Source organism: Callorhinus ursinus, unplaced genomic scaffold, assembly GCF_003265705.2.
Source record: "Callorhinus ursinus isolate GAN/ISIS: 27379988/994484 unplaced genomic scaffold, GSC_fseal_2.0 scaffold6, whole genome shotgun sequence".
Taxonomy (NCBI): domain Eukaryota; kingdom Metazoa; phylum Chordata; class Mammalia; order Carnivora; family Otariidae; genus Callorhinus; species Callorhinus ursinus.
Window position 1 is genome coordinate 73559413 of NW_027397068.1, and position 21178 is coordinate 73580590.

Here is a 21178-nt window from a genome sequence, read left to right on the forward strand (position 1 = left end):
CAACCGGGGACTTGGGCCATGTGTGACGTGGGGGTGGTCGGGTGAAACTGAGCTCTTACCTGTAGGGCCTGACATTCCAGGTAATGTCAGAATCGAATTGACTTGTAGGACACCCCGTTGCTGTGTGGAGAAGTGGAGAATTTGCTGGCACTGGGAGAACACCACACAGCTCTGATGTGGGAAGTCGTGTGGCCCTGGGAACCTTCAGTTGAAGGCCAGGAAGGACCTTCAGTTGAAGGCCAGGATGGGGAGAGAAGGGTTCTGGGAGAGCTGGAGATCTGAGGCTGGCCAGCCAAAGCGGGGAGGAATGTGTGGTGTGAAGAAAGAGGTTGGAAAGATTCCAGGCAGATGGAAAAGCACAGGTGAAGATCAGGACAAGAGCTTCTCATTGTAAATATACATTTAAATTGATGTTCTACGTTTTGTACTTTGTTCTCTTATGAGTTGGACTCGTGTGAGTCTGTCTTCTGGGGTCCAGTTACCTCTGATGCTAACAAAGTTGATTCTCTCAGCCCACACCTCAGATGATGAGATCAGGGAACACTGTGGGCCCACCAAGATAGAGCCATGCATCTGTGTGCCAAATGTCTTCCCAGACAATACTTCTCAGCTTTTTTTTTTGCATGATTATCCAAACTGCAGAGAAAACTTTTAAATATTTGTGAATGGACAGTTATTCACAGCAGGTAACTGGACGATGGGTTCAGTGTTGTTTTGAAATAGGGCTTTCTTTTAAAAAACCAGCATTGATACTCTCCATGGTACTAGGAATGGCCTAGCAAGGATGGTGGTGGGCGCACGTAACACCACCCAACCAACGATGCTGGCTTTTCCCCACACCTGCTGTTTCTTCTCAAATAAGCATTCCACATCTGTGCTTATTCATTTCTATCCACAGTATCAGGTCTCTAATTTACACCCTGGAGATGGGTGTCAATACCAGGGCCATCACTCCTAGAAACTTCGTGTTTCTCCAGAGCATTTACTGTGGTGCTTGGCACCAACAGGCCCTCATGGTGTCGGCTTGCCTTATATATGGATAGGAGTTCTCCAAGAATGTTCCATTCCAGATTGCTCAAACACAGGCTCATTGTTACTCATTCCAGCCACTGCAATAGTTCTCAAGAAATGCAGTGTCACCACGCCCACGATGAGAGCCATGCAAAGTCACTGAGATTTTCTGAAACATTACACAGAGCATCCTTGTGGTTTTTCCTGACTCAATCTTCTGTATTAAACATTTACTAGAAAAGTTTGCTGATACAGCAGGAAAGTCACCATTAGATTTTAAACGGATGGTTTGCTTTTTAGATAAAAACAGCCACTGCCTGGGCAGGAGATCCCTTCAGGCCCCGAGGGAGGCTCCTGGAGCAAGGTGTCCACCCTCCCAACACCCCAGCATTTAACGAAAATCTATCTTCAGAGATGGACTCAAAAGCTCTATTGATGCTTTTTATTGATAATTTGAGTACAACCTTAGACATAGTTGTCAAATATTCCTTTACACGCTTCAGAGAAAAATAAAGATTCTTCTGCAGAGATTTTATTTCTATGCTTTTGATATATTCACATTCAGTTACACATTTCATGTTCAAGCATGTTCCTTTACAGTGGTTTGTGATTTCCCATTCCTTTACAGAGGCTGTTTTTTCCTGTTAACTTGTCTCAGTATTCTATTCTGGAGGAAAAAAAAAAAAAAGACCACCACCAAAAGAAAGGAGCAAAGCCCTAGAAACTTCTACCGTGCCTGAACCCATGACAGCAAACCCTGTTCCGGCTTCGCACACCCAACACAGCACACAGATTTGGAGGGAAGCAGTCAGGACAGCATCCCTAAACCCAAGAGCTATAGTGGCTGTAAAATGCGGGGTGCTCCACATGACAGAGGGAGCCGTCTGATTTGTCCTGCTGGGTCAGTGTGAGAAGCTACTTGCGGGGATTGTCAGTAACGTGCCCTCACTGATACCAGCCCCTGGGACATGTGGGCTCATGCCTAGCGACCTTCCTTTTCCTCACGTTTACAGATACTTGGCTCTCCGTTCCCTCGCCATGATTGTGAAGGCTTCGTGACATGAGTCTGGCAGCTTTGGGATCATGTTGGGGAGGTTGGATTTTCTGAGAGAGCGAAGCCAAATGAGGCTGATTAATGCCACTGTGGTTGCCACACCCCATCTTGTCCCAGGACCGGCCTCTGAGGGGGGGAAAAAAGGGTGATCAGGCAGGATGGTCCCTGGGAGGATAGGTAGGGACAGAGGGACAGATGTCCTTGGGAAACATTCTGAGGTCATTCCCTCTCTCCTCCGGCAAGGATTTCTGGTGCTATGTCCTCAAAGAAAAGCCCTGAGAAGACAGATAATGAGAACCAAAGACAGTGGTCACACTGTTTCATCTGTACACTGTGCTATAGGAAATGAGGTCTGCCGCATTTGGTGTAAACACATCTCTTTTTGATGTGTTGTGAATGCCTCAAAAAAAAAAATTGAAAACTTGATAAACACTCCATTTAGATCCGGGTCAACATGAGGAAATCTTCTGGTGTGACTCTACTGTCCGAGAGAGGAGCTCTCCTTGGAGTAATCCATTCGGGGGTCTGAGCCCCTGGAGCATGCGGCTTGGGGGACCGAGCAGGTGCAGAAGGAGCATAAACCTTCCTGGTACAGAATTGGTCTTGGTTCTGTTTTGTTATCCCTAGAAATGCTCCTTCTTTAAAGATTTCTGCCTTAACACCCTGCACTTTTATTAACATTGAGAATCATTATAAAACCATTTCTAAAAATGTCTCCTCTACAGGCACCTTCCCCCATTAAATTTACAGTGAAGCCAAATGTACTAGCTTATTCCCCAAGCTGCAAAGTGAATGTTTAAAACCAAATTAAAGACTTCATAATATTCTCAGAAAAACAATTTCTTCCTAAGGTCTCAAATAATTAAATGGAAGGAAAAGTACATGAAGTTTTGATTTCTTTCCTATAATGGCAACATTCAACATTCAAATTAACTTTCATAATTTCTCACTAGTTGACAAGCTGATTTATGCATAGTTGATATTCCATCCATGCAATATATAAAGGTAGAATTCTTAGGGATAAACACAGAGTTTCACTATTGCCTGTGGTTCTTTGGGAATAGATGCTCTCTGAAAATTTAAGTAAGAGCATTGCTCTTAAAGCCGAGAATATAGTTCCCAGAACCCACTGTCGGCCGTCTTATAGAGAACCACTGACAATAGTCCCTCCGAACTATTTCCTCACCAACGGCTTCTTCCCAATCTTTGCTGAAGGTACAATGCAGGAAATTAGACCTGAGAAATCTCTCTCTGCGTACTTAAACCCAGTGTGACTTGAATTCCTGCGAGAATGACAATCCTTACAAAACGCGGACGCACCGTGTATTGCTGAGGCCCGAGAATACTTCTTGTTGTTTTTCGAGGGCACAAAGAAAGGGATCCCAGGAGCTTCTCCTGTAACTCTGTTTTAGTGGTTTTGGAAGGAGCTTGAGGGGTGCTGTGTCTGTGTGTGTGTGTGCGTGTGCATGCGTGAGAGAGAAAGGGAAAGAGAGAGAGAGAGAGAGAGAGAGGGAGTTTGGAGAAAGAGCAGGGAATGGCAGGACCCTTTGTACGTTTCCAAGTTGGACGGCAGGGGGCGCCCGCTCGCGGTGCTGAGGCTACACATCGAACCAGTGGTCTCCCATGCAGGCGCGGTTCCACTCACAGCTGCAGGTCCAGCACCACTCCAGCCCGCACTGCGGCTGTGGGCACTTCATGTGCATGCATCCTCCTGCGGGCAGACAAAGGACACAGGCAAACACCCGGAGAACACTCCGTCCCGCACCCACACACTGCTCCAGAAATGACTTTCTTAAGGGAATGTCACAAGCCATCCAAGGGCATTCTGAAGTTAGGACGTTCATTCATTAAGAAAGGAGTGAGGGTGAGGGACGCCACTCCCACCTAGGACAAATTTTATTTATAAATCTGAGTTTATTTACTTCTTCTGAAATGGGATTTAGAGACAAATGCTTTGTGTTTCACAGCCGGGGTCAATTCCTTATTGAAATGTATATTGTTTAATGCCTTAAATAGATGTTAATATATTTAATTATTTAACATATAACCTATAATATTAGGTGGCTTGGCAAAGTTCATGAAAAAGGAGGTGGGGAAGCAGTATGAAAAGTATTTAATGGAGGGGCACCTAGGTGGCTCAGTCGCTAAGCCTTCAGCTCAGGTCATGATCCCGGGGTCCTGGGATCGAGCCCCGCATTGGGCTCCCTGCTTGGCGGGAAGCCTGCTTCTCCCTCTCCCACTCCCCCTGCTTGTGTTCCCTCTCTTGCTATGTCTCTCTCTGTCATATAAATGAATAAAATCTTTAAAAAAATAAAATAAAATAAGTATTAAATGGAGAATGCATTCTTTAATGCTGCTGAAATTGTATTTAAGATGGGAGAAACTAGGTACTCTACATGGATGACCTCAATACTCCTCAAAAGCACTGAGTGAGTAGGAGTGTTACTCTGCTGTAGAATTTTCTCAAGGTCAAGTAATTCTAACTGGCAACGCCTGAGATGTACCCAGGGTCTGTTCTTTCATGGAACAGGGCATTTGCAGCAGGAGATGAACAGTCCCTTATTCCGGGACTTATTTTGGAATTCCTCCCCTTCCTGCATCTGTGCAATTCATTTTTTTTATTTGCTTCTGGGGCTCAGACATCGAGTCTGCAGTGGAGTGCAGAGGAAGTTACTTATATGAAGTTAGATGCAGAGAACAGTTTCTGACTGGATTTCCTAGATAATTCAGGCAAAAGCAGTTCTTTGCTTGAATCTGACATAACACTGGATATGCTCTATTATTCAATTTTACCAATTATCTTGTTAAGTCATTTTTTCTTGCCAAATTTTCCAGGTAATTGCTTCCATACTGTCTTATTTTTATTATTAGAAATATGGCATGAGAACTTCCACTGATTTAAAATATTTATGAATATGTAACTAAAGGAATTTGTCGTAGGATAATTTAAGGGCATTTAAAATCCCCTACTTTGCTACTTCTAAAGTATAAATATGCAGAAAATAAAGGGAAAACTCACCTATGATACTTTTATCTTAATATTTCCCATTTAGGATTACACAATTCCAGGACTGTATAATTTTCAATACATATTTAATGATTATATGCTTATGATGTAAATAATATAATGTTTTCCTACAATACCCAAATCCTCAAAAATACTAACATTACAAATAACATTTTATTATAGAAACTAGAATCACGATGGCTCCATAGAAGAAGAAGAAAGGAATTAGGAAGAGGATATTCATATTATTAACTTTCTTATAACTTCCCCGGGTGCTTAATAGATGCAAGGCAATATGTTAGCTCCCATAATATGGAGAAGCACCAGGGACTCTGACTCTGAAAGCTTTGCCAACATAACATAGATGTGAGTAAGAAGCTGCTGACAACTTCACCGGACTTTGTGGGCATCTAAATGAAGAAAACATGGCTTCCCTCCTAGAGAATTCTGTCCACTGACTGATGCGCCTATGCCTATCAGCACCGTGGCTGGAGCCAGCGACTCTTTCATTAGATTTAATGAGGGAGTAGAAGTTCCTGAAGGACCCAATGGGAGCTTTAACTGGCAACAGGCACTTGTTGATCAGAGAATGGAAGCAGAATCTCATCTGTCTGAGGTGGAAGGGAAGGGAGACGCTTTCCCAGACTGATGATGGCAGGAGCGAGGAGCAGTGAGGCTTAGCCTGTGTTTGAAATGGGAATGAGCCTGATGTTTCCTTGTGGCTTTGCTGTGGGAAGAAGTCCTTTCTGGTTTTCAGATGACTATGACACAGGCCATGAATTTACTTTGAGAATGAGATCATGAAACCAGCTTTTCTTGCCCATAGAGCTCACATTTGTCTCTGTTGTATGCTTTAAAAACAGTTTAGATTAATAATAGCTTATTATTAATAAGCTTAAAAGTTTCAGCTTTTCTGTTCATGGGTTAAAAATCTATCGGTGAAAAATCAGGGCTTTCCATTTATAGTAAATCCTGATATTTCAAAGAAATCGGGAATCAGGGGGCGCCTGGGTGGTTCAGTTGGTTAAGTGGTTAAGCGTCTGCCGTCTGCTCAGGTCATGATCCCAGGGTCCTGAGATCGAGTCCCGGATCGGGCTCCTTGCTCAGCGGGGAGTCTGCTTCTCCTTCTCCCTCTGCCTCTCTCCCCTGCTTGTGCTCTCTCTCTCTCTCTCTCTCAAATAAAGTCTTAAAAATATATATCTGTTTACGTGTTATCCCCTTTACTAGCTACTTTTTAATTCAAGGAGTATTTGTCAGGTGCTCTTCTGGGCCCAGGGGAGAGACAGGCAATGTTCCCGCCCTTCGGTAATAGCAAAATGGTCTCTTACTACTGAATGTGCATTCTTGAAATCCGTGCGAACCGGGGCACTGGCCCGTGTTTATCAGCGCTGCATACCCTGCCTGGTGAAAGTTCTTTGCATCTTCTCTGACTTCAGTTGCCTACGCGGCACCGCCCGGGCGATGAGGACCGCAAGAGTTCTTGCCCCTGGTTCCAGGACGTCCTCTCTTCCGAGGGGATGCCAGCCCACCTTCCAGGCGCATTCCAGCGCACAGAGGAACGCGAGGATCATGGCACACATTTATTTGGTTTACTTCCAGGACACCATGGTCTCTGAGCCAGGGACTTGGCCTGAGCGGAGCGCACTCCTGCTGCCCTGGGCTGTCTCGGTGCTCTCTTGTTTGCACTGATGCAGACCTTCTGAAGGACACAGCTGAGCAAACGGAGGCTTGCGGGCCCCTCCTGAGATTGCCGGCTGCACTCCCCGGCGAGCCATTGGTTCACGGCCCACCACGCAGGCGCAGCAAAGGCTCCGTGAGGAGAACGTGGGAAGAGGTGTACCTGGTGCTCCGTTTTATTTCTCACCCGTGACCACGCCGCTGCCGCTAGCTCACACGAGCACGTGCGTCTCACGCTTAGAGCGGGCTCCGGGCTCCGGGCACCGGGCTGTGATGGCTCTACGCTGGTTGGCACATTCCCGATGGATGGCAGCAGGTGCCCCACTGGTTGATGCGAGGTATCCGATCACCGTGAACCCGGCAGCCCAAAGCCGAACTCTTGAGTACAGACTAGCGCCGCAGAGCAGGGAGGATGCGCGGTGACCACTGCGGGCCACACGACCCGGCTGCCGGGACCCCGGTGCCGGCATCCCAGCCCCGCAAGCTCAAGGGGAGGGGAGAAACTGAAGCCACAGCGTGGATGCACCGTCGTGGAGCTGAGGGGGCCTCCCTCCGTGTCCCCTGGTGGATTAATTACAGGGGCTACTTGTCCATTAGGACGGGAGGGGAAGGACAGTCCTTCCATCTGCGAGCTCCCCCATGTGTCGCCATTGCCACGGTGGCCTCCGGCGTTTACTGAGTGTGTGTGTGTCGGAGGGGGGGTACACCAGCCCTTCCTGGGGGGTGATGTCTTGGGTTTGGAGTGCCGTTAAGAAGACAGCCGTTCAAATATGGATCCTGCGTTTCTAAGCCTGTTAACCCACACAAAGCAGGGCCTACAGGTGGGCTCCGAAAAGACTGACTGCAGTTAATGTCGGTTAACCCAGAGGCATCTCCAAATGGTCACTTTACATTCTTAAAATTAGGACAGTAGTTGCTAAAAGGCTAAAGGAATAGGTGTACTGAGAAACATAGGCATGTAAAGGATATTTTAATGAAGCAAGCAAGTGTCATAATAATATAAGGCACTACACCTCCCACAGCAAGGCTGAAGAAACCAAAGCCCCAAGTGCATGCTGGTGTTCAAAGGTATATAAACTGGTGTGATAGGAAAAAAAAAAAAAGAATTTCATGGCCAAAAAATTTGGGAACCAGGTAATTAAACAAAATTAAACAGATTTCTTTACAAAAGGAATTCTGAGTTGCTAATGTAGATTGTGAATGGGAACATATTGTGATTTCTGTGAGCGTTAAATGATCTGATATTTGCAGGGAACTTAGGATAAGCATCCAGTATAGCTCAATACGAGTTAATTATTTGTGTTGTTGTTACTATCCAAGAGGGACATCCAATAGGAATGACCTGGCAACCCTTCCCCTACTGAGTAACTCTAGATACCAGAATCCTGAGAAATATTAGGCTGGGAAGTTTCCCTAATATATATATTTTTGGCTACACCAGTGGACAACTTACCAGATACAAAGTGTCTAACATTGTTAATAATTAATACTAATAAGGGCAGTTAGTGTTTTATTGATGGTCTAAGCCAGGCACTTGGCTGAGTATCTGCCATGCGTGACATCTCACGATTCTACTGTTGTGCGGCAGCTCCTGTTTTCATCTCTACTCGAGAGAGGAGGATTTAGGCAGTTAAAAAACTTGACCTGGGAGAGCTGAGATTTGCGTTCTGGCCAATGGCTCCAAATTCCCTGAGTGCTGAGCTCCTCAGTTACATATCCTCCTAGAGTTCCTATTATAACTACACAGCTCATGCTCTCCAAGGAGAGCTCACCAAATCCTCACTTTTTTGGCAGCCCAGACTCACCATTTTTTTCAACAGGCACATGGCAACGGGGACAGGGCTTGGTGGTTTTCTTGATTGTTTCTTTGGAGGCCTCTTCCCACCGAGCTTGCTCCGCGGCCTTCTCATCAACTCTGTAAGCCTGCGGAATAAAGACAGAAAGAGTTGAAACTCAGATCTTTATGTTGGGGTTGACATGTAGGTTCTTTTGAGACACTCGTCCAGGAAATTCTTAGAGCTGGGAGTGCCTTCAGGCAAGAAGCTCAAACATAAACTCACCTGACAAGTGGTAGACAAGGCCTGACATACACCGGAACATAGTTTCCTTGGCATGTGGCCTTTGCTTACAAGTTGAGAAAACATGGCTTGATTTTATAGTGTGAGATCCTTTCTTTGGTTGTTTTGAATAATTGTAATGAAGAACGTCTATCAGGTGTGAAACATGCAGGCAAGGTGATAAATGCTCTACAGACACTTCTTTCTTTGATGCTTTGTCAGGCGAGTGTATAGTGTTTCTTTCACATCGAGGATTAGCTGGGTTCAACAGCTGCCCAAAGCTGGTAAGTGGGATGTTTCAAGGTTCTTCTACTTATTGTTATCCTTCATTCTCGCACCTGGAGAATGGGGAGCTCCAAGTGTTGTCACAGGAGAGACAGGACCCACAAGAAGGGAATGAAGCTGACGTGACACAGAAGGCAGAGGGCGTTGGGAAGAGCCAGGGGTGAAGACTGTGGGTCCTGGGACAGCTGCCTGGGCTCCAACCCCAGCCCCATCCAGGTGGGGGACTCTAAGACACTCTGTCACCTCTCTGAACGTTCTCATCTCTTAGATGGAAATAAACAATGCCTAGTGCATTGGGGGTAGCAGGGGTTGAGTGAATTTCTTGAAAGGCTTGGAACTAGTATCTGATGCACGTTGTTAAGTGATAATATGAATTACCTCAGGATCTATCACAGGGCAAGCTCTCAGAAATGTTTGCTAATATTATTATTGTTATAGAACTGAGTTATTCCTGACTCTTAGCATGAAGAGGAGGAGAGGTTTCATGCAACCACAGAGATAATTCATTCTGTTCCTGTCTAATCACTCAGACACTGCAATCTCTTAAGCTTACTTCAGTACTGAATGACATGGGCAGAAAAAGAATGGTATATTTTTGGATTCAGTACAAAAAAATTGTAGTCTAGTCTATATTTAAATATATTCCAACATGTTAATCCAAACAGAATCCTTCCATTTTGGCCTCTAGAGTATTCAAAGAAAATTTTTTTCTTCTATGCTTTAAAATTAATATGAGCATGCAAATCATTCTATTAACTTGTAATAACTATTTTAAAGTATCTCCAGAGCTATTTTTATGTTAAGAAACTACTAAAATGACTCAAATAACATAAAATGCTCTAATACTCTGATATTACTCCAAAAATAATAATGATAATACTTTAGAAATTTATAACATTATTTTTTACACTTTGACTTCTATTACTTCAGTTGCTCCTCCCAATAACCTAGAGAAAATAGTGGGGTTTCTAATAAGATACCAAACTTATTTTACAAATGAGGCCTCTGAGTAACTAATAAAGGTCAAGTGCCAGGTTCAGAATGCTTACATTGGATATGGCAGCATCAGTGCCCATTAAATGTAAAAATTTGGAAAACCTGGGGGCGCCTGGGTGGCTCAGTCAGTTAAACCTCTGCCTCCGGTTCAGGTCATGATCCCAGGGTCCTGGGACCGAGTCCTGCATGAGGCTCCCTGCTCAGCGGGGAGTTGTCTTCTCTCTCTTCCCCTCCCCCTGCTTGTGTGCGCATGCGCTCTCTCTCTCTCTCAAAAAAAAAAAAAAAAAACTTGGAAAACCTGAAGGATGGAAACCCAAACCAGAGATGCTGACATACAGGTTTCTAACGCATAGCACTGTGCTTTGAGAATCAAACTCTGCCCAGCACCATCGTGCTTAGCAGGTTTTCTAAGGGATGAGAGTGATAACAGCTGTAGTAAATAGTCATCATCTGGTCACCCCAGTGCAGGGAGGTCCCTAGGGAAGGTGCCAAATCTGGTGAGCAGAATACTCCACCCTGCGTTATGCATCCAACTTTTAGCATTTCACTATCAGATTCTAAATACTTTTAAAATGTTAAAGTTTTTCAGTCTCAGTAAAGACACTAAAAGCAAAGGCAACAAAAGGAAAAATAAACAGGTGGGCCTCCTTCAAACTAAGAAGCTTCTGCACAGCAAAGAAACCATCAGCAACATGAAAAGGCAACTTGCTGAATGGGAGAAGATATTTGCAAATCTTTTTTTTTTTAAGATTTTATTTATTTATTTGACAGAGAGAGACACAGAGAGGGAACACAAGCAGGGGGAGTGGGAGAGGGAGAAGCAGGCCTCCTGCAGAGCAGGGAGCCCGATGTGGGGCTTGATCCCAGGACCCTGAGATCATGACCTGAGCCGAAGGCAGACGCCTAACGACTGAGCCACCCAGGCGCCCCGATATTTGCAAATCTTGTATCTGTTAAGAGGTGAATATCCAAAATATATATAGCACTCAGATAACTCAATAGGAATAAAACCAAGCAATCTGATAAGAAAAAAATGGGCAGAGGAGCTGAATAGACATTTTTCCAAAGAAGGCCTACAAATGGCCTACAGGTACATAAAAAGGTGCTCCACATCTCTCACCATCGGGGAAATGCAAATCAAAGCTACAATGCGCTGTCTCCTCATACCTGTTAGAATGGCTATTACAAAAAGACAAGAGAACAGGTGTTGGCAGATGTCGAGAAAAGGGAGCTCTTGTGCACTGTTGGTGGGAACGTAAATTGGCCTAGACGCTGTGGAAAACAGTATCCTGCCTTTTGTGCCCTATGTGACGACACGGATAGACCTTGAGGGCATTATGCTAAGTGAAGTAAGTCAGAGAGAAAGACAAATACTATATATGATCTCACTTATATGCAGAATCTAAACCTGAACCCACAGATACAGAGAACAGACTGATGGTGGCCAGAGGTGGGTTTGGGGAATGAAAGTAGTTAACAATAGTGTAGTATATATTTGGAAGTTGCAAAGACAGTAGACCCTAAAAGTTCTTATGAGAAGAAAAAAGGTTGTATCTCTGTATGGTGATGGATGTTAACTAAACTTATGGTAATCATTTCACTATATATATATATATATATATATATATATATATATATAAAATCATTTTGTTGTACATCCAAAACTAATATAACGTTACATATCAATTATATCTCAAAAAGAGAACAATGTATTATGACGCAAATAACTGTGTTTACCTATTTTTTAATTTTAATTCCAGTATAGTTAACATAGAGTGTTATATTAGTTTCAGGTGTGCAGTATAGTGACTCGACACTTCCATACATCATCCGGTGCTCATCAGGACATAAATAACTGTGTTTATACCTCACTTGCAGTATTAAGTGCTTTTTATTGTAATTAGTGTTTACATTTCCGTTATTTCCAATAGAAAGTGAATTTGTCCAGAGCCGAGATCACGTTTGCGTCCTCCTCACACCTCCAGTGTCTGGCATAATGCCTGGTCCCTAGGAGGTACTCAGTAGGCACTCAGCATATTATAACTCAGTGAACGAAGGCATGACACAACCCACAGAGACACAAACATGATAATCATCTGGGAATAAGACCCCAAGAACCAGGTGGGGCAACGGGGTGCATCCTGTTGGTGGTTCTTGCAGTGAGGAAGCAAATTTCTTTCTATTAAAGAAATCCCATTCACAAAAAAGACTTCCTTTATAACTCAGAGGGTGTCCTCTGATTTGTTAATACTTTGTTAGGAGGTAATGGAGAAAGTTTAATGCCTAAGAAGTTATGAGAACTTCCTTTGGCCCCGGGACAATTTACAGGCCATTAGTGGCTGAGAGTGCAGTGTGATAAAGCTGTGGTTAATGAGAGTGGCTGCAAGATTTAGTAAGTAGGTTTGGATCTTAAGTACACATCTTCCAATCAGCTCGGCTCAGATTCGCGTGTGGGCCTAATCCTCAGTGATACACAGCAAATACATCCCCCAACCGTATGTTCCAAGATTTTCTTTTTAAGGTTCAGGAGCTTGTAAGTCTAAAGCGAGGCTTTAAAATTGTTTACTGGGGCATCTAGATCAGAGACAGATATACTTTACTTACTAAAAACTAATTTCAAATTGTCGCTTTTCAGCAATATGGCACATTGGACACTGAGTGCAATATCTCCCTGGTCTCCACATCTAAAAATGATGGATGAAATATGGAAGAAAAGTCTTTCCTTAATGCATGACTGATCTGGTAGAAAAGGAAAGGAAATCCCTGTTGGCTAGAATAAGAAAGAGAAAATCCTCCTGGTGAAGGGAGGGAGGAATCTGGGGCTTGTGATGGGGCTATTTTCCTGGTCTCAGGCTGCCAAGAGTCTGGCTTTTTACAGACCCCAAGAGTAGAGACAGAGAAAACCTGGGCCAGAGCAGGTGGAAGTGGAATCAAATTTTCCCATTACACACAGACAACCTAGACTCCTGAGGGGTGACCTCCTCAGCTGATGGACTAGGGGAAAAAAATCTTCCCAGAAGAGAGAATTGATAAAGACTTAATAAAGCTTTGCGCTGGTTTCAGGCTTATGGTGAGGCAGACTGGGGAGACAAAGCCTCTCTGAGAATGCCTAACCACTAAGCCTCATACACAAGGCTTTGTGAAAAGAATTCATACTACTGATTAGCTAGATAAAAAGAACCTGAGCTAGGAAGTTAATTCAAAATACTCTGGATACTCTGGTAGCATACCCAGGAACCTGGCTGAAGGAAAACTATTTTCTATAGAGTAACACACTTTAAAAAGCCAAACTTCAAAAAATAAAAAAATAAAATATCACACAAATAAAATTCCAAAGAGCCTGAGATCACAATAAAAAAGTTACCTAGTACAGGAGCTATACAAGCTATCATGAGTGAAAGTGGCAGATATACAAAACTGAAGAATCTGACCAGCAGTAGATATTGGAATGATCAGATACAGAGTACAAAATAAGGATGTTTGATATGCTCAAAGAAATAAAAGTATCAGAAATTTGGTAAAGGCATAAGAGATTATTATAATTAACCAGGCAGATTTGAAAAAGAAACCTATTTCTTTGTTTTTTGCATTTTTTTTTTGAAAACAAAGAAACCAATGATTAAAATTAGAAACTCAGTTGATGGATTACATAGCAAATTAGATACAAATGATGGGAGAATTTGTGAACTGGAAGATGAAGCTGGAGAAATTACACAGACTCAGATCAGAGAGCAAACAGTAAAAAATATGAAAAGGAAAGTCAGAGTTAGTGGGGACGGAGCACAAAGGTACAACACTTCTCTAGAGTTCTAGACCGAGATAATAGAGAGCATGCAGGAGAAACAGTATTGAAGACAGAGAGGCAAAGAAAACAGATTAACTACAGAGAGGTTACAATTATTCTGATGGCAGATTTCTTAACCCATGGATGCTAGCACACAGTAGTATAATATCCACAAAGTACTAAAAGAGTACCAGTCTACTTAGAATGACATATAAGTAAAAATAATTTTCAAAATAAGTATTAATAAAAACACTTTCAGACATAAGATACAGAGTATTTCTCATCAAAAGACCTTCACTAAAGGAACAACCAAATAGGATAAAGTCCAAAGGAAGACCTGAGTCACAAGAAGCAACTGTGAGCAAAGAAAATGGTTCTGTGTGGGTAAATCAAAGCAAATATTGACTATATAAAACTATCAAAATCATGTTCACTTTACTGGTTTAAAAATATCAAGGTAGAATTAAAACACTGGATAAGAATTGCATATAAGTAAAAGAATTCAGTGGCTTCTAGGTGCTTATATTATTTAGGCTGAGGGTCATTGACTTTGTTACATTAAGACATATTTAAATTTCCAGTGTAATCATTAAAAAAAGAGAAAGTATTTTGCTTCTAAACAAGGAAAAATAGAATTAATGGAAAAAGCAAACAAAAAATCGAAAAGAAGGCAAGAAATGGAAATATAGAAATATAGAAAGGTATAGAAAATATAAAGTGGCAGAAATGACTGCAAATAGCTCAGTATTCATAGTAGGTGTGAAGTGGACTGTAATCTAGGGAAAGGGTTGGTAAACGATGGCCCATGGGCCAAATCTGGTTTGCCATTATGCTGTAAATAAAGTTTTATCAGAACAGTCATGTTCATTCATTTAATTCAACTTCAGGCAGCTGCAGGACTGAGGATTTGTTTCTTGGCTGGCTGTCAACTGGGGGTCATTCTCAGCTTCTAGAGGCTGCCTGCATTCCCTGGCTCTTGGCTCCCTTCCTCAACAATCTTGCAAAGATGGAGGAGGAGTCCTTCTTATGCTTGACTCTCTTCTGCCTCTTCTTCCACCCCATCTCTCTGACTTTATCTGGGAAAGGTTCCCTTCTTTTGAGGGCTCATGCAATTAGATGGGACCCAGTTGCATCATCTAGGAATCACCCCCTAATGACATTTGCAAAGTCCCTTCTGCCAGGTAAGGTACCATATTCCTAGGGGCCAGGAAGTAGGGTGTGGGCATCTATCTATTAAGGGCCATTACTGGACCTACCATACCTGCCCCTGGTCTAGAGTGGGGTTCTTAACTTTTCTTTTTGTACCATGGTTCCCAGAATGTTTTAAATTGCAAAATATAAAATAAAAGAACGCCAACTATCTTGAAATATCGTTATTAAATAATAGATTTTTTGGCATAGTACTGTATGTGTTGTGTTGTTAGCAGGATCTACTGGTTGATGTAAAATTACCATTATTTTGAGGTTGTGATGAACCTAGGTGATGTTTTAGGGTATCTGCAACAACTGTAACTTGATATGAAAACATAAGTAACTTCTAGTGGATTGAGTCACAGGTAGCTAAAATTACTCTAGTTTATGGTCAGTGTTCATAATTGAAGGAAATATTGAATTTTAGTAAGGAGTTAATGGAAATACAATGCAATTTTTCCCATCTAGGTTAATGGACCCCTGAATTCTATTCATGAACTCTTGCATCTCAGATTCAGAGTCCCTGCTCCAGGAGATAGGTGGTTACAAGTATGTCTACAGCATCCTGGCTGTAACAGCAAGAAATTATAAACAACCCATGTGTTCATCTACAGTTCGCTGGAAATATAAATTGTGGCATATTTATAACCATGAAATACCACACCGTCTTCAAAATGAACAGACTCAGGAATACACATCAGCACATTGAGTGTCATAAAACAACAAAAACATAATGTTGAAGGAATATAAAGCAAGTTGCAAAAACTACATACAATATTATTTCTTTTATATAAAGTTAAAACACAAATTTGTGATAAAATAGTATAGGTGCTTTTAAATAACACTCATTAGATAGCAAGAAAACATAAAGGCATGTTAAAAATCTAAAGACATACAGAAGGTGATTCATATACAATGTGGGGCAGTGGTCACATTGGGCACAAGGGAGGCGGGCTGGTTAAGGGCTCACAGCCAAATGTCAGAGGTCAACTTGAAGCTCTTGTTTCTTACGGTGGGCAGGGTGCACGTGTGTTCACTTTATTTCTTGAAAATCATTATTCCTTAAATTGTGTGTGCTTAAAATACTGCTTTATAATATATTATGTATGTACATATATAATGTGTTTAATTTTCATATTAAAACCCAAATGTTAATTTAAATATGTATGTGGAAATTACAGTAAAATAAGTTTCTAATTTTCTCATTTTTGCTACCACTATATGATTGCAATCACTATTTAAAGGCACATTTCCAAAATCTCATTTCAAAATGTACATATTCATTAAGAAAATTTTGAGAGATGAAGAAAAGGATTAAAGAATGATAAAAATCATCTGCAGTCCCTCACCAGATATAATCCTGTCTATATTTTTATGCATATATTTTCAGTCTTTTAAAAATTTTACATGTACTATACATATTATTTATTGTAGCCCATTTTTTCCTTTAAAATACATCATGAACCTTTCCCCATATCATTTGTAGATGTATATGTGTGTGCATAGAATTTTAGTTTTCATTATTTTCCAGGGTCTGAATGTATCCAGTTTCCTCAATCACAAAATGTGGATGGCTCCTTATCAGTCTAAACAACCTTGAGATATATGTTCTTATAGAGGAGTCTGTACTTCTCATGAGGATTGCTCAGCAGAATTCCCCTGGGTGGAAGTTTCTGCCTCTGGACATGTGCATATATAAAGGTTTGACATGTTGCCAAAATAGAAGCATTTTCAGGGGTGCCTGGGTGGCTCAGTCTGTTAAGCGTCAGCCTTCTGCTCAGGTCATGATCTTGTGGTCCTGGGATCAAGCCCCGAATCAGGCTCCCTGCTCAGCTGGGAGTCTGCTTCTCTCTCTTCTTCTGCCTCTCTGCACCCCGTCCCCCACTCGTGCACACACACACACACACACACACACACACACACACTCTCTCTCTCTCTCTCTCTCAAATAAATAAAATCTTTAAAAATAAAAAAGCATTTTCAGCTGGGTGAATAAAATGTTTATTTTGACAAAGGATATTATGCTCCACCCAAGAAAAAGATTCAGAGAGTAACTTCAAGAAGCCTCAGAGACTATCAATAGCACATTATTGAAGGATAATTAAGAACCAGAAAACTGGATTTATACTGATATGCTTGATCTTTCGGAGAAGGATAAAAATTATGGCATGCGAAGAGAAATAATTTCCTCTCAAAATACCAGTTTTCTCTGTTTTCTTTTCTGATCCCCAGAGCATGGAGAATAAGAACAGGGTGAGTGGGACTCGAAACCCAGCAGGTATGCCGAGGGCTGCTCCCAAAAGGGCTGTGCACCAAGCATCCCCATCCCCTTGGGATAGGGTACTGCAAACTCCACACCTGGAAGGAGTAACAGAATACTTCTTGTGTAACCATTTGCACACTAGAGTGAATGGAGATGGATCTGCCAGTCCGCCTGCAGTATCTCCTCGCAGTGGGAGGTAGCTAAGGAGGTTTTGATTCATGGTAGAAGAGGCGAAAGGAACATGCCAGAGCAGCAATTTCTGTTTTCACTTTCAAGGTTTTGCTTTGTCAGCATTTCCTTTCCAGACTCCGGGTTTTGAAGACTTTTGCGTAATGGGAGAAAGCATACCTCTTCTTTATTTTAAATGCATGGACAGTTTCTACAGCATTAGAGACACTGAAACTTCTATTACTCATTTGAGGGGCCAGTCAGGATCTGGAGCCTTAGGTTGGCACCTCCTGGGCTAAGCATGGGCAGCTGCAAAGGGACCCGGGGCTTTCCCAGGATGCTGAGGGGGAGAAGGGCCCCAGACAGGCCAATGGGCGGGATGCGGTACCGAGAGGGGTGGTGGGAGGCGGCACAGAGGACAAACTTCTCCTATTGATAGGGTGACCACGCGTCCTGGTTTGCCTTGTGTCTGCGACATTATTTTATTCTGATGCTTTGACCTGTGGGGCCTCACAGACACCAGAGGGACCACCCCTCCCAGGGCTAGCTAATCCCCTGAGACAGCAAACAACTCCAGCATGCCCTTCACATGCAAACCAGCCAGTGCAGAGCCTGCACCCCCAGGCACCTCCTCTAATGGGCTCTCGAACTCCTGGCCACCATTCCCCTGTCCTAATCACACCTGGGCCAGGTACCAGACACCTCGGGACAGCTCCGGTACCCCAGAGCCCACTGAAATTGTTCAAACCAGCTGATCCAAAGCCCGTTTGCCCTGCCTCACCCATTCCTGCCCATGGAAACCACAGTAAAGGTTCCTGTCCATGTTTTCCTTGCTCCCTCTGCCTCCTGACCAGCCCCGGTGCCCCCCCCCCCCGGCCCCCGAGTGGCCCTGCACGGTGTCACCGGCCCCTCCTCCTGGGATCTGCATCTGGGAGGAACATACTATCTTTTCCATGGCAGTCACTTCCTAATCTGCTGGGCTTCGGGCACCTGAGGGAAAAAAAAAACCTATCCTTTAAAACACCTAGGATAAAACTGGTCTGTATCTATTGTCCTAGCGAAATTATAAAATGCCCTTCTGTCTCAGAAGTATCCTGGTTGGGATGATAGGTCACTGGGTGTTGTGCTCATTAACCATCCGATCTAGGGTTTCCTCTGCCAGCAGCAGGGCTGGTCTCCTGAACTCTGCCTGATACACAGCGAGTGCTCAGGGAAGGTTCATTGGCTGGCTGACGCTTCCCTCTGTGGAGGATCACCATACGTTTTCTGGTTGCTGTAACTCCCTACTTCTTGTCCGCTCTTGTTATTGGGGAGCAAGGCCTACTATATTGTATCTGGAGGTGAAGAACAAGAAACACAAAATGGACTGGCCAAGGAGCAGGGCTGAGAGAATCTGAGAAAGGAGAACCTTGGTCCCTAGAACTAGGAACCCAGTTCTAGGCTCTGTCTGTGAGGGGTGCATCCGTGACACCAATCAGCTCAAAGAAGATGGCTAGATTATCATCACATTTTATAAATTTAGGGGATGATACAGTAAATCTCTCAATTAATAGAGGCTAGTGATCAACCCCAACCACATACAAACAAACACACGATTTTGTTACAAACTCTGGATACCAAATCTGATCAACAAGAAGAGAGTTTGACAAACTGGCAAAATGTCAAGTTATGGCTTTAGTCCTTCATGGTTCAATATTTAGGTGTCGTGGCTGCATGACCCATGAGATTAGATTTCAGACAAGTCAGGGGAGAGAATGAGTATTAAGTCATTCTATTTGAAATGATAACATCAGGTATAATCCCAGAGGCATGCAAAGGTGAAAAGAGGAAGTCTCAAGCTCTGTGGTTTCAGACCTGACTTTCGGAGCAGACACATTCAAAACAGGCTAGTGAAAATGCCGCCCAACATGCATCCCTGAGCATCCTTTTCCCAGTACCTAGTGCTGGCTGAGCTCATAACGGGCACTCCAAACCACTGGACGGACTGACCCAGTGACTACAGCACTCGGCGGCAAGGGTCATTGGAAAACTGGGCTTCTGGTCTCGGAACGTGAAAATCCAGTGGGGTGATAAGATGCAAGCAGTGATATGCCCCTTTACGAGAGCAGCTGGTGTTTAGGAGTGATACCAGGGAAGAATACAGGAGTCTTTTGGAATAGGGCGCATGGAGGACTCTGGAAGGGTGGAGAAGACTCAATGGAAGTGACTATCCAAGCAGGTGCTTTCACAAGTGATGGGCAGAATTTGAATAAATAAAGAGGGGGGTAATGGGGTCACTTTAGACAGAGGGAATGGCCTGACTACATACTAGGGGTGTGATGAATGTTATATAAACCATCATGGTGAACAGGGCAGGAAACGGAAGGAAGGCACCTGTTCAGGAGGGCTCCAGGTGTCATGTGCAAACCAGCAAAAGAGTCAGAGAAGCCTGTAGTGTTAGGGGACACAGACATTATTTTACCGGTGAAATACAGAAAGTTGTAGGCATACTGTAAATGGTCTTAAACAGGTAGTTTTTATTATAATAAGAGGTGCCATTTATTGAGAACCTACTATGAGCCAAACACACTATATCTATCACCTTTAATCCTTGCAATAACCCCACACAAGATATAATGCAAATGCTATCCTTCCTTTTGCAGATGAAGAAAATGAGCCTCGAAAGGTTGTATCACCTCCCCAAGAAGATGTAGCTGGAAAGACAGACATAAATCTGTTTGCTTCCTAAGCCTCCATGCTCCCACTGCAGTGTGGTCCTTCAAGAGCCAATGCAGAGCCACAGACAGATCTGAAGCATGGGGAGGGCTTTCGGTCTGAAGCCTGGAGCAGCATGGGGGCAGGCTCTCACTGACGCTGGCCAGTCCCCCTGCACTAGAGTGGGGACACTTATCAAATTAAGGAGTGATTCACGGGAAGGAGATGTGGTATGGGGAAAGGATTTGCTGCTGGCCCACGGTGTCCAGTCCCTGGCTGGGCAGCCCGGTGGAGAAATCCCCGCGGCAGCTGGAGGTGTGGGGACCCGAGATGGGGGTCAAGAGACTTCAGTGCCCACTCTGCAGACAGATGCCTGCAGCTACGGAGGTGCTTTAGGAGCACACGTGAGACAAGACGCCAAGGACACGGTGGTGGAGATGCCCACGTGTAATGATCAGAGGCAGGAGGAGAAAGCCTGGGGCAGGAGAAATCCCCCCCGTACCTCTGGAACAAGGCAGAATGGTGACTGTGTGAAATGCTTTTTAGTTTCATGCGAGAGGAGTTTCTGAGAAGCCTGCCTGACAGTCAGCCAACTGTCTCCTGGGAGAGGTAACTCTAACTACCTGCTGACCACTGATTAGGGCCCAGGTGTTTTAGAGCCTTGGAGGATTAGAAGTTAACTTGTAGAAAATTGCTAAGGTATGATTTTTTTTTTTTGGTGGCTGAGGTAATTGCCTTCCCTGCCCCCATCCCCGCCCCCAGGCATTAAGCAGTCCTGTGCATAACTAAGCAACTGTATTGCAGAATCCTTTCCCAATAAATGATACGGCATTGCATTCCTTAAATGCTCGCCCTCCTGTCCTTTGGCCAGTTCCCCCCCTGAGTCCATGAATACGACTTCAGTGTGGGCTAACACAAAACCGTGTCTAGGAACCAAGTGGTGACATCTGCAAGGGGGTGGGTGTGCAGTCTGCAGTGCGCAGGTGCAGAG

General features: G+C 43.6%; 1 protein-coding gene across 3 annotated transcripts in view; it reads right to left on the minus strand.

Annotated features, from left to right (window-relative positions):
• Window positions 1-21178, minus strand: part of PRKN (parkin RBR E3 ubiquitin protein ligase) — a 1304062-nt gene that overhangs the window by 17952 nt on the left and 1264932 nt on the right. For 2 of the 3 annotated variants that reach the window (XM_073894188.1, XM_025866444.2), the window contains exons 11-12: window positions 8555-8672; window positions 1454-3776 (exon numbers count right to left, since the gene is read on the minus strand). In XM_073894188.1, coding sequence (XP_073750289.1) covers window positions 3664-3776; window positions 8555-8672 — 231 coding nt within the window. In that variant the 3' untranslated portion in view covers window positions 1454-3663. Of the gene's footprint in view, window positions 1-1453; window positions 3777-8554; window positions 8673-21178 lie in introns of those variants that run through there. The other variant, XM_073894189.1, reaches the window with a different exon arrangement.